Source organism: Triturus cristatus, chromosome 5_1, assembly GCF_964204655.1.
Source record: "Triturus cristatus chromosome 5_1, aTriCri1.1, whole genome shotgun sequence".
NCBI lineage: Eukaryota > Metazoa > Chordata > Amphibia > Caudata > Salamandridae > Triturus > Triturus cristatus.
Window position 1 is genome coordinate 433,169,439 of NC_140587.1, and position 14,497 is coordinate 433,183,935.

At 41.9% G+C, this 14,497-nt stretch overlaps 1 protein-coding gene across 1 annotated transcript in view; it reads right to left on the minus strand.

Annotated features, from left to right (window-relative positions):
- Positions 1-3,783: 3,783 nt before the first annotated feature.
- The window catches only part of SDC2 (syndecan 2), a 215,349-nt gene continuing 204,635 nt past the window's right edge, over positions 3,784-14,497 (minus strand). The window contains exons 4-5 of the mRNA XM_085605213.1: positions 12,983-13,124; positions 3,784-4,993 (exon numbers count right to left, since the gene is read on the minus strand). Coding sequence (XP_085461339.1) covers positions 4,830-4,993; positions 12,983-13,124 — 306 coding nt within the window. The 3' untranslated portion in view covers positions 3,784-4,829. The remainder of the gene's footprint in view (positions 4,994-12,982; positions 13,125-14,497) is intronic.

Here is a 14,497-nt window from a genome sequence, read left to right on the forward strand (position 1 = left end):
AAATGGGGCAAAAAGAGGGTTGCACACAGATGAGAACTGAAATTTCAGATGCAAAAATACAATCTCCTTTTGATGTGAAGTAAGCCAGTGTTTTGACTGTCGAGGTCAGTACCCATGAGATGGAGCAGTACTTTCTCAAATGAGTGGTGAGTGGGTACAATGACCAGTGGCTTTCACCACCAGATTACAAAGTGCTGTGGAACACATTTATTCAGAGACAGTGTAGAAGCAGCTTTGGAAGTAGCTTGGGTTGCCTGTGAGGAGAGAATTACACGCTACAAACAGATCACAGCCACCTTTGAATGCACTGTAGCCAGGAGGAGCAGGCTGTGACTCGGTGAGGCTGGAAGCTCTGCTTTCAGGTTACAAGAATTGAAAAGCGATGTTGAATATGCACTGAGTTGGAAAAATGTTTAAGGAATACATGTATATACTTGCGATAAAAGGTGATCTAATGGAATGCACAGTAGCGAGGATGCACACAAAGCAGAAATGGGGATTGTAGCTTGTGAAGAATGGCAAAATGTTATTCCTAGGATAGTGTGTTACAAAAGGTGTTGAGGTGTGCAACGGCTGATTGGAAAAGGGAGAGCAACCTGGCTTCTGGGTTGTGCAGTTTGCTATGGTGAAGAGTGGCACATGGGGAAGAGTGGGCAGAAGTGGAACAGAAGGACAGTGGTTTGTATTGTAGGAAAGGGAAAAGAAATGACAGGGAAGTAGAATAGTGGAGGAAGAAGTAGAATATGGTCGTTTCATGATGATGCCTACATTTTGGAGGAGGGATTCAGAAAGAGAAGAAAGGAGCAGAGAATAGGTTGTGGTGCAGTTCTGAAGTAGTGCATCATGTGAAATGAAATTACAAGATTATCTTACATCATAGTTATCAGTTTGTTTTTTCACAATTGTTAATGTTATAGCCCTTAAAAAGGCTGATGGTGTCAAAAGGGAGGTGAATCCGTTGTCCTGAGCAGGAACAAGGGATTTCACAGTGCTGCTGGATATTCAATAAAAGAAGTTCATATGCAACACGTGTTGTATGGGTCTACATCACTTCACAGTTATAAGAACTATGTCTTACTTTGCAAGGTGCATTCACAATAACACATTGTCATCAATGAGGATATCGTTAACCTGGGAGTCATCTTTACACTGCATACGAGAATGGCATTTACGGGTCTGTCGTCTATGACGCTGTTGTCTACAGGCTTGTCACTGAAGATAATATTATCAATGAGAAGGGGCTCAACTACAAGGATGTTGTCTATAAGCTTGTTGTTGACAAGTACTTCATCCATCAGGATGTATGCAAGAATATAGTCTGAGGATGTGCTTTATCCACTTCAGTGACAACCTCATATACATGCTCATAGGAGACAGCTTCATGTTGCCTACGAGCATGCTAATGAGGTTGTCACTGAATAGGATGATGATGAGGAGGACATTGTCAGCAAATATGTAGTTTATGAGTATTTTGTAAACTAGTGTGATATTTACAGGAAAAGCACAGCACACACTGACAAGTTTGATTTGTGGTGGCAAATGGGATTTTTTGCTATCCCAATGCTGTTGTGAAATCAGCAAGAAGCCTTCATCAAGGCACATTCACTTTACAAATGTCCAATTTACAACATTTTTGAGAGCTTTCACTTTTGTGCCTTTAGCATGAGATCAATATCTTTGAAGAAGCACTTCTGAAGGCATGTTATTTTTGGCAGTTCCAACCAGGCAATTTTGAAGCACATAACTATTGTGCCATTTTAGAGCGGGTGCATCCTTAGGGACCGCCTACCTAGGGAAAGCTATTTAATAAAAGATTTGGTCGCAAATTTTGCTGCCACTGAACATATATTTTTGTTTTGTTTTTGAAGTACCTCATTACTTCCACTTTAGGGCTCAGACAGGGAGCCAGCTGCCTTTCAAATTCTGACAATTGCTATTTCAATGTGTTGTTCTGTGGGCAAAAAATCCCAGAAACATCCTTCCACAGGGCAGCAAGTTGTAACTGGGCTTGGAAAAGTTACCCAAAGAAGACCTGACTTTCTGACAAATGAAGTCCATGAAAACGTATCTGACAGCTTTGTACAGGAGCTTCCTCATAAATGACATGCTTTAAAATCTGACCTATGTTGGCCTCTTGGGTACTGGAATTCAGTGTACTCTCACCTCACTGCCTCACTGTCTGACGTTCGGATCTCTTCAAATAAGACGATTGGAGTACTAAAGAGGCACAGTGTAAGTCTTTCAGACATTTTGAAGCTGTATACGGATATTTTAAAGTCACCTTGGGGCTCTCAGCTCGACCATGGAGAATGATTCGAGCATATGAATCTACAAGAGATCCAGTGCTGGAGATTCTAAGTTCTTTCGTTGATGAAGAAAGAAGCTTACATTAGGCCTATTTATGGATTGCGTACGTCCACATTGCTCATACTATCTTCAGTGATGTAAGCTGCAATTGCTTTTGTTGTCTGAATAAATAGTAACTTTCTTTAATTCCACAGAGTTCCTACAGAACTGTGGTCAGGTGGAAGTATACCATCTTAAAAGAGAACAAACTTGCTCACGATGTCATTGTGTCACTGCTTAGAACAAGGTCCAGGTAACCTTTTCATTGTTTACATGTATTACTCACACGGTTATCCAAGCTGAGGCACACTACCAGTTCCAAATATCCAATTGTCAGTCTTACAGTCTGCAGCATAGCTGCACTAAAAAGGAAAACATAAATCTATGGTTCTCTGGACAATAGTGAAGAAATGGGTGGAAGCTAAATAGAACATGTGGAGAAGGCAATGCATTCAATGGTGCGCAAAGCACGATTGTGATACTCAATTGTCACTTTATACCGCATCTGTTGATAAACAACTTGTGCTGTGGAGATAATGTAGTGTAGGCTCCTGGGATTGTAGTGAGTTATGTTGAGAAGCTAAGTGCCTTTCATCATACACCTATCCTTAGACAGGAAGTATTACTACACTTTATTCCATGTATCGGAAAGCAAGTTCCAATAGTATGTGGACTACGCCAAGATTGTTGCAAAGCGCCTATTGACTCACTGTCGTAATACAAAATAACTTGGAATAGAAACAACACAGTAATCGTTCTACAAGATCAAGGGCCGAGTTGAGAGACTAAACACAATGCACAGTGTGGCAGCAGGTGAGGTGGTCTTGGGAAGACTTCATAGTTCTGGTTTGTTTCAATTTTCATCAATATGTATGGAGTTTCGATTCAAATGAAGCGGTCCTGTGGATTACCTAGGTTGGCAAACGTTAAGGTTGTATCGCTTTACTGTAACATCAAAAAATAGTTGTCCCTTGCACAGAGCTGTTTCCAGCAAGGAAGGTGCAACGTTAGGACTGGGAAGTGGAAGCGAATGCATCCTCACCATGCCTTCTGCACAACCCATTTGTAAATCCTTAAACCAACTTAGGAAACCGATAGGAGCCTCCAGAATTTCATGTGCTGCTAGCCAGCAAATTGTGCAATGAGCAGATCCCTTTCCACTGCCACTCATCGACTCATTCCCTGGGCATGCGCAGTTTACTACACCAGTGACTACTGTGTGCCCAGCTTGTGCAGGGAAGCACTGCACCCAAGCCGCAGGTGAGACCATGAACTGGCCCCTAGTGCAATGCTTTGGCCCCTAGCTTCGAGGATCAGATCCTAGCATTAATAAATGAGTTGGTCTCAACAGGAGTGTTCTGTGTGCGTTTGGGCACCTTGGAGGGTACAACTGCCAATAAAACATAGATGGTTACAAAAACAAGGCATGCCAGTACATTATTCAATATCAGGCCACTTGTTTTATTCAGTAGTGTTTATGTTCCCAAATTACAATTTAAGTCTATCGATGTAAGACTACAAAAGTTACCATTAGAATTGTCTGTGCTTATAAAATACCAACTTTTTTTTTTTACTGTTATACACGTATTAATACAAGTCTGAAACAAGTTACATAGAATCATAGGCACTTAAAAGGCTTCAAAGGACTTTTACAACTTAAATTCATTTTTAAGAACAAAACGGTTTTTTAAAACCCCTACTCGTACCTTCAACCTGGAAAGAAATTAACTCGAAAAGTGGCCATAAAAATCTGCAGTAACTTCTCAGAATACTGTTAAGAGTCTTTGGGTTTGCTTCGGCTTGCCAGTAGCTTACATCAAATCTTTCTTAAATAAGATTCGCTTGGTAAGAACACGACTACGCAGTTTGTTCGGAACAATCATCCAGTTATACACATAGACCGGTTGCAGCAAATGTGCCTGGTGCGACACAGAGAAACAAAGCAATGTGTAAAATGGACTGAAGGAAAGGAGGCATAAGAATGAGAGGAAGAAGAGGCTACAGTTCACACAGCTGAAAAGAGACACATTTACAATAAGATATTATTATCTGAATGAACCGAAGACAAATTGCAACATGACTACAACAGAAAAGGCATTCTATTTTTTAGGAAAAAGATAAATTAATGAAATAGAAGGAATTGAACATGCTGACACAATTAAACAACTTTCATAGAACTGCAAGATAAAAATTATTTATATTGAAAATTTTTATATTTATGCATGAAGTTTGTTTTCCAGTGAACCTCAATGGCCTTTTAACTTAATAGTTGCCACTGCTATTCACAGAACAATGCAGACGTTTAAAAGTGTGAATTTTACACCGTTTCAAAAGAATACATGAAAAAGTTTTAAATACAATGGGATTTTATCATAAAGGGCCGTACTGGTCCCTTAATGAAAACATATCTTCAATATTGTATGCAAAAGCTTTATTTAAAAAAAGTTCAGTGATCTCATTAATAGAGACACTAGGTTGGCGCTCTATGCATAAAACTCTTTAGTTGGTGCCTTTTGGTAGGCTGCACTGGATGGTTTACGCTCCCCAAGGTCATAGCTGCCTTCATCCTTCTTCCTCATGCGATACACCAGTAGCAAGATCAGGAAAATTGCAAACAAGAAGCCAATAACTCCACCAGCAATGACCGCTGAAAAACAAGATAAGATTTCATAAACTGTACAAATAGGTTTTCATAATCACATTATTCAATCTCTTGTTATTCCATATGCTCCCTGAAAGAAATTTGCATCTGAATATTTTTCACTAGGAACCACCGCGGGAGATTCTTGGCGTCTCTTTCTAGCTTCGAATGACTTGTGCTAATGATTTAAAAACATCACTCCTAAAGTCTACTTTTTCTTCTGGTTCTGGAAGAAAATGTCTTCAACATATCATACTTTGAGACGTCATAATCAGGGTACACAATATATAGAATTATACATGGATGGATAACAATGTCCTTCACTGAGTGTTAGAAAGCCGGTGAGAGCAATACTTCAGTTGTCTATGATGTCACTCAAGAACCATTAGGAAAAAACACTTGCTATTCACTGCATAGCCTTCTATCATTTTATGTTATAAATGGCACCCCAAAACATCTGCCCCTGCTTACAACATATAGTAGTAAAGCGAGAGCTACACAACATGGACAGCTCTTCAAATGACAAAAATACTGTTCTCCTGCTAACCACACACACCACCTATTACAAATAACCCTTCCCCACCATATCAAATTATAACAAGCATTTGCAATGCAATAGGTCTCACATTTGCGAGAGTTTGAGCTATTTGCATTTTAAATGACAATGCCATTTATTTAAGTGCTGGTTTTTAAAACAGATTAATAAATGGCATTGCCATTTACAATGCCAATAGCTTAAACTCTTGTAAATGCGATACCTACTGCATTGCAAATGCTTGTGTGTAAAAGTGCCCCATGCCGCGCTTTCACTCTAATGGCGGCCACGCCCCTTTCTAGAGATGCAACTTGGCCCCCAATTCTGAAAGCCGAATTATGATTTAGTTTATGTTCTATGCTGCAAATTACAAATTTAGGAGGGCCTATGGAAGGGCCCCTTAACATATGCAGAAGCAGGGGTGTTTGGGTGAAAACAAGCTCTATGAGTCTAGAAAATACACCTTTGGTAGAGCCGAGATAATGACGTCTTATTTTGCGGTTTTTTTTTTATCCAGCGCATTCCCAGCTTAATGTGCGAGTGTACTCTGATGTCAAGAAGAGCCAATGACGGAGAATGTGTACCAATGCAGCTCTGTGGCGGTGCAAAACTCTTCTTTCTTTTCCTCTATTTTAGATTAATGATTTTGGTTACTTTCCCTCCATGTCAGATTTTTTTGCAGTTTTTTTTTTAAGGCACAAGTCTGGCTTAAAGGGCAGTAGAGCTCTTTAAAACAGAAGCAGAAAAAATAGAACATTTATTTCTTATGGAGGCACAGTATTTAACTGATGACAAATCGAGGATGTTGGCTCATTCTCCTAGTAATACTTGACCAGAAATTAATGTACTAAATATAGAGATTTAAAACGGATTTGGCAGCTTGCTGGGCTGAATTGAAGGCATTTGCGCGTGTAAGTCACTGTGAGAGAGAGAGTGCCAGGTAACATGCGCTGCTGTATTCAATACACAGAATCTCTATGACAGCAAATATACCCTTAGGAATAAAAGGAAGATTGTTTTCTAAGTGCAGAGACGCGATTCTAAAAATACTAACCCATTGTATTTTTCTGTGGTATAAAGGACATGTCAGAATTCAATAGAACTGCAAGCACTTTCAGTAAGAATAATGGCGAATGGTAAACAAAGGAAGGCCGGCTTTGGGCACACCCCTAGGGGTTTAGGTTAATCTGATTACAGGTTCGGTTGTCAGGATTAGACGCTTTGGGCTGACAGTCGACGATATACATTATGAGGAGATGTAATATTCAAATAAAAATCAGGTGGAAAAAGGTCGGAGGCCAAGGACACACACTCAATGTAGCCCAATCCAGGGGATTTCAAAAAGAAGGAAGACTAAAATAAATATTGAAGAGAAGAAAACTTCTATTAAAATTTTTCCAGGCACTGCAGAGCATGCTCTGGCAACAACCACATACACACAGACAGCAGGGCTACTGTGGAGAGCAGAAGAAAGAAAAACAAAAGGACGGCAGCCCAACCCTGCTCTTTCCGAGCGGGGTTGCAATGCTTTGTGCAGAGTGGCATAATGCACAAGGATGCCCCCTCCCCATCTGCAGAACTCCGTGCGGGGACCCTGCCACTCCATGCCTCAGATATTCATAGGCCGTGGGCTGGGTGAGCGGCTCCCTGAGGGTGGGGCCCGACTCAGGGGCCGCTGAGGCATGGGAAGCTTTCTTTGCATTCTCATCAGGAATACCTTTTCGAAGTCGTTTAACTCCTTCAGCAGTATCTCCTACCAGTTACTTAACTTGCAAGGAACTCAGTATGTAGTCCCAATTAGTGTTTAATCTACTTGAAATAATACACATTAAGTGCAGGGACCCTACGTTTTCATTATGAGCCCGCTGTTGGTGCGGTTACGTGAATAGATAACGCAATAGCAAGACTGTCTACTCTTTATTCCATCACATGGTTCTGCCTATTTTTTTGTAGGTTCTATTTCATCCCTGCTTTCTATCTTTGCCACTGTTTTCCTATCCTTGTCTTCCATCTCCTTATCCCTTTTCTGTCTATCTTTCTCTTTTTCTGGGTCAAAGTCTGATGAAAACTAATCCCTAGGCCTGAGCACCTATGGCCACCACCGGCTCAAATTCTCCACTAGTCACAACATACTATCCTTATTTTCAGGCAACAACTGGCAGATAGAAAAAAAATGTGACATAATCCAGGCTTTTCCACATCAGGTTTCCTGTTTTCCCAATCGCATTTTGTCTTTACCAGTTATGGGAGGATATATTATATACAAACTGGAAAAAATTGAAGCGCCATATAGTTAGCGATAAGCCACACCATGTTGCGGTGCATCCTACCAACTTTATCTATAAAGTTTTACATAGAGTGAACATGTCCCAAGAGGGTATCAGAGTAGTTTTTTTTTTTTTATAGTTTGGGGGGAGGGGGGAGGGGGGGGGGATAAAACAAGTCGACCAAAAATAAACAGATTCAATAACGAAACTGGATGTCACAGTCAAGGAGAGGGGAGAGAGCCCCCTGAAGCTCAAGACGGAAATGCAAACATACAGAAGCATAGGTAGGAAGTAGTAAACATGTGTGAAGAGAATACTCCATAATGTGGTCCAGAGGGCAGAGTTCAGGAATTGTAGTTCCGAAAAGTACCTATCAGTAAGGCTTTAACTTCTTTTTTGAAAGCCCTAGTTCAGGGACTCGGTCTGCTTTCAGGGGACAGGAAGTTCCAAATTCTCAGGGCAATGCCTGAAAAGGCACAGTTGTAGGTTTTCTTTTTAAGGAATTTCTTTGCTTTTAGCAATATAGTGCTGTTGCTTCTGGAGGATCTGCAGCCGCCAGATAACTCCAATTTTCGTGCAAGGTACAGTGAGGTGTTGAAGTGTAGGGCTTTGTGGGTTATGCATGCAATTTTTAGCTGAATCCTAGCCACATATGGGAGCCAGTTTACAAACTTCAAGTCTGGTGTGAGAAGTGGTTGTTTCTTTTGGATCCTGGGATGAGCCAAGCTGAGGGAATTAAAAAAGGCCCTTCGGGGAGTGTTATGGGATCATTGAGGCGGGTTTCTCCCCCCACTTTCTTAATAAGTATTCTCAACGCTCTATGAGGGTGTATTCTCTTCTTTATTGTTCTGCGTATGTTATCTCCACATGCGCTGAATAAAATAAAAGAAGATCAGTCTGTGAAAGGCACAGGAAGAAGAGCTTGTAGCTTGTGGGATCCACTACTCTAGGCTTCTCTGGGCGCCAGGTTCCTTCTTTCTGTGTCAGGCACTCGCGGACCCAAATAAAAGAAAACAAAAAGAGAAGGAGAGACTCAGGCTATCTGTTTCTAATTCTCAGAACACAGGGAGGGGAAAGTGTGCACCGTCACCAGAGCCCTACTGTCTGTGGGGTGCCTAATGTGCAGGGGACATTAGTGCTTTATTCGTGGGTGCCCTTCATGCGTGTCCACAGCCCCTTCATCAGTGAAGCATAAATGCCCGGCACTTGCCTGCTTCCACGACCCTCCTGGGCCGTGGCGTTGGGAGACCCAGCCTCCTCGTTGTCCGGGAGAACAGTGGTCCCGTGGGCAGTGCTACTCGAGCGGTCGCTGTCTTTCTCGCCTTCCCCCCCGACCAGTAGGCAGGTCCCGCGTGATGCTCCGTCTGCGGCCGGCGTTGGTTTCTTCCTCCTCGTTGTCCGGGCCGTTCTTTCTCCACTCTTCTTCCTTTCTCGCCTCAGAGTCCAGCACACCACATCCCGCTTCCGCCTCCCAGCAGTCTTTTGTAGTGGGCACGTCCGCTCGTCTTCCCGAGTCAGCTAGACCGCTGACTCAACTTCCTGGTTTCTCGGCAGCAGCCATATTGGATTGGTTGCCGCCGTCGCCACCGCCGCCGGATGGTCGGGCACCATCACAGGGAGCCAACTTGTATCTCGGTAAACCACAGAGGGTTGCACTTCCATAATCCAACCTGGAGATTACTAGGGCTTGAATAGTAAACTTGAAATCATCAGGGGGAGGAAGGGTTAATTTCTCTTCAGATGCTAATTTGGAAGATTGCTCTTCTGGTGGCAGTGCTGATGTGCTCCTGCATGTTCAGGCTCTTATCTAGTGTTTTTTCCAGTGATCTTGCGGCCTCTAGGATGTGTAGTATGCAGTTAAAAACAGTTAGTTGGCTCAAATATTATTTAATAACGAGAGACTGCTTGGGTGAGGCGATTAGGAGGAATTCTATTATGAGAGTGCTTAGTCTGAGGTGGTTGGAGGTCAGCCATTTTTGAGTTTCGGGAAGAGTTGTGTTGAGGGACCCGATATCCTCATGGGAAGAGATTTTCAGGTACAGTTGGGTGTCATCAGCATACATATGATAGTGAATGTTAGATGATTTCAAATTTTCAGTTAAAGGCTCCATGAACAGGTAGACGTTAGTGGGTGAAAGCGTGGAACCCTCTGGTACCAATAGTGTAACCGGTGTTGAATTGGACAGGGACTGATAGACCTTGGTTTTTTGTATTCTATTGCACAGAAACTACGCAAACCAGTTTAAAACAGACCCAGGTAGACCCTTACCGCATTATAGGTCTAGAAGGCGATCATATTTGAAAGCAACAAAAGCAGACGAGAGGTCAAAGAGGATTAGAAGGCAAGATACGTTCTGATCCAGCATTGCTAACGAGCCATCAACTACGTGTATAAGGGCGATTTTAGTGCTGTGACCCTGGTGGAAGCCAATTTGTAATCAGTCAAGGAGATCGAATAGATCTATGTGGTTACAAAGTTGGATATGGACACATTTCTCGAGGAGCTTCCCCAGAGTCGGAATGTTGGTGACTGTGAGGAAGTTGCTGAGGGCCTCATGGTCCGCCATGGGTTTTTCAAAATATGATTTACAAGCCCCGACTTTTGGCAACCTGGGATCATGCCTTGAAGTAGGGAGGGATTGACTATCCTAATCCAAAGAGCAAGTATAGATTTCTTCTTCTCATTGAAGAAATTCACAGATACAGGGTCACTGAAGTGGTTTGAGGGTTTCAGTGCTGTAAGAATATTGCGGATGGAGACTTCATCAAAAGTTTTGAGGTTGTTTCAAGAAGCGTTATTTTTAGGGACAGCCCCAGGGGTATGAAAGGGCTCAAGGGTCAGGGGGTGGTGATTTTAGGAATGAATGGAAAGTGGCCCATTGTTGACTGCAAATCACTTTCAATCTTCTTTGTCTTTTCAAGGAAGAAAGAGGCAAATTCCTCGCAATTTGGCAGCAGACTAGACTCGATTGTGGAAGGGTTTTTTCTTTGCAGAGTTTTATATAGCGCAAACTTGACCCGAATCCAGTCAGGTATCAGAGCGCTTTACATAGCACCAGTTACGTTACATGAGGACACACATTCATATTTTTTTTTATTTTTTTTGTGAGGCACGTGGAGATTAAGTGATTTGCCCAGAATCACAGGATGTTTTAGCGTCGTTACCGAGACTCGAACCCAGTTCCGAGGTCGAGCGCCCTAACCGTTAGGCCAACTCCTCTCCCTTTTTGACAATTACATTGTAGTTTAACCAACTGGAATTTTTTTTTTGTAGATTTCTGGCTTTATCCAGTTGCTTTCTAAAGAAGTTTGCTTTCACACTTCTGATCTGTTCGTTGTAAATGGTTCTCATTGATCTCAGGTGCTTATGGTGTTCAAGGGACAGTGAGAATCTCCACGAGCGTTTAGCTCGTCTCAGATTTCATCTATCAGCGTTTAGGCTGCCATTAAACCATGGCTTGGAGTCTTTGGTGGAAATAATTTTTAGTTGTAGTGGGGGCAATCATGTCAATAATGTTTAACATGGAATTGTTATGATGGACTGTAAGGTCATGGGCATAAGACATGTCCACAGGAGGAGGCAAAATATTATTGCGGAGGGATAACATTTCATTCAGGTTTGTGTTTTACATATTCCTTTTCCAGTGTCTGGGTTTCTTTGAGTCAATTTTGTAATCCAACTATCTGAGATGTGGAAAGTGATGCGGTGGTGGTCAGTCCACTCACACGGGAAGATCAATTCAAGTTGGATGGAATTGGCGATAGCAATTATTAGGTCCAAGCTCTCGCTCATGAAGTGTGTGGGACAGTCACAGATTTGGATTAGGTTGAGGTCTACTGGAAAGGATTTGAGGCTATTCACTACTGGGTCATTTGGACCATTCCAGTGGAGGTTGAAGTCTCCAAGGAAGATCTGGGAACAAGGCTATCCCACATTGAATGAGAGGATTTCAATAATTTATTCAATAAATAAAGGATTGTTATCTGGTGGATGGTAAATAGCATGCAGTTTGCAAAAAGGCCTGCTGTTACTTATAATATCCAAGCACAGGTATTCGCAAGAGGCTAGAACCACGGTTTGAGCCTGTTTCAGTAAGAGACCGTTATGGTGTATACAGGCAATGCCAACCCTTTGTCTATTAGTGCTGTCCAATCGAATGATGTTGTGTTTAGGTGGAACTAGGGTGTCTATGATTGGAGTGATTTAGCCATGTTTTGGTAAGGATCTTGAGGTCAAGTTTCTGTGCAAGGATAAGGGGAGCAATGTCTGCTGCATGTTTCACTGCCGATCTGCAGTTGAGAAGCATGCATTTCAGGAGTGGATTGGTGTCAGCTGGGGTAGTCTGTGTGATGGGAACTCGCTTAAGGGTGGACATGTTTATAATAGTGGAGTTAAGCCTGGGTTCTCGTTGTGGGCTTGAAGGAATTGTTTGGATTTGGCACCGATGGTCTCGGCTGACGCAGCATGTGGAGTTATATGAGAGAAGGAAGAGAGAGGGAATGTCTGCGTTAGTAAGTGTATCTTTCAGTCTAGTGGAGGCATTTAGGGTAGGGTATAGTTCCCAAACTCAGATGGGAGACGCAGAGAGGGAAGAGATTGCATTAGATGAAGGTGACAGCAGCATGGTGTGGTAGGTAGTAGATTGTCAAACAATAAGGTGTCTCGAATCAATGGGTTATACTCCCCTTTACTGTACTAATAGTTAGGAACTGTAAACACACATCTGTAACACATGTTGACTCGGGCCACACAGTAAACTAATGACACTAAAAGAGGGAAAAAAAAAATTGGATGCGATTCTGCTAGCCTTGGTTTTTTACATTTTTTTAAAGAAGCACATAGTAAAGAGGTTTGTTCCAAAATAAACAAACTGCAGTCTCCAAAATTAAAAAAAACAATTTTAACACACTCTTATTAAAATCTTTAAACACAAACATTTGAGAAGCCTTAAAATGGCAGGCATCTCTTGATAGGCCAAGAAGGTCTACCTTCTATGCTATCCAGGGTGGAATACTAACCCTAGCTGCTCCACAATGGGCTACAAAAGCAATTTGGGTTCATAAACTCATCTGGATTCCGGAAAATGAAAGTTCACTGCATTAATATTTTTTGTTCCCTTTTAGCTCTTTTCCTGATCCCTGGAAATTAAATATGGGATAAACACGATATTTCAGCCTTAACGTTCTACTCACCAGCCAACACTTCTGTTTTATGGAAGAAACCCTCAGAGTGTTTCTGTGTGTGCACATCGACGTCTTCAACTTTTTCAAACTGGCGCTTCTTGTTATCGGCGTTGCTCTTGGGGACGGTAACTTTATCGATCTCATCCGGTCCCTGCAACCATAAAAATAATGATTGAAAGCAGGAAACATGAATCAACGAAAACGTGTAACCCACATTTTAATATTTAAGTTTGTTAGACATTCCAAACTCAAATGTCATTTTTCTGTCAACAACTATGAGCGGTCTATCTTGCCAGCATCCGCAGTATGTACTGATGTTACTGTTTCACATATTAAAAATTTAGCCACATTATTATCACTAGATGCTGACAAGGATTCCTCCTATGAACATGCGTTGGCTAGTATGAATATTGCCCAAGACTATATATGTGATAGTGGTCATCATAATACCAGCAAATTCATGCCCCAGGGTGCACATTTAAGTACCTTGGATGTTTTTCATGAGTTAGTTACCAAGGAATTATACAATCTAGAAGACAAACACGGCAGTAGTTTCAAAAAACATTTGCCAGATAACCTTACATCACTGGAGAGAACAGCTATGAGGAATCTACGCAATAATAGCAACATAATAATACGTGAGGCTGACAAGGGAGGGAACGTTGTCATTATGATCAGGACTGACTACGAGAAGGAGGTTGAAAGACAACTCAATAATATCACACACTACACCAAGCTTGTTTAAAACCCCTGTACTGCTGCCACCATCACGATCAACATGCAACTAACACATTGGAAAGAGTTGGGTCTTATATCCGATACAGAATACAGGTTCCTGTCTATAAGTAACCCTAGGTACCCTTGCATCTACTTGCTCCCGAAGGTACATAAGAAAATGCCATTTCCACCGGGACAACCTATCATTTCAAGAATTGGCTCCAGGACAGAGGCACTGGCTAAGTTTGTCGATACATTCTTGCAGCCGTTAGTCATTAATTTTCCCTCGTATATCAGGGACACTGCTGACCTACTCAATAAATTTTCGGATTTGGAATGGGATGACATGTGGTTCGCCACATTGGATGTGGAATCCCTGTATACGTGTATCAAACGTGAATTTGGCGAAATAGCTGTAGATTTTTATCTTTCCACTAGACATGCCAGTCTGTTTGATCACAACTTGATGATATTAGGGATGATAGATTTAATCCTTGATAATAACTTTTTCATGTTTAACACCACATGGTACAAACAAGAGCAGGGTACTGCTATGGGTTCTAAGTTTGCGCCTTTAAACGCCAACCTCTTTACGGGGTGGGTGGAGCGCACCCATGCATGATCCGTAGCGGCCTCAGATTGGACTAAAAATATCCAATTCTGGACCCGCTACATTGATGATATTATTATCATCTGGACTGGCACAGGCACTGAACTTAAGGAATATCACAACTTCCTTAATGACAACGCACTGAATGGCTCATTTACTCTTGAAATGTCCCAAACAAGAATTCAGTTTCTAGATCT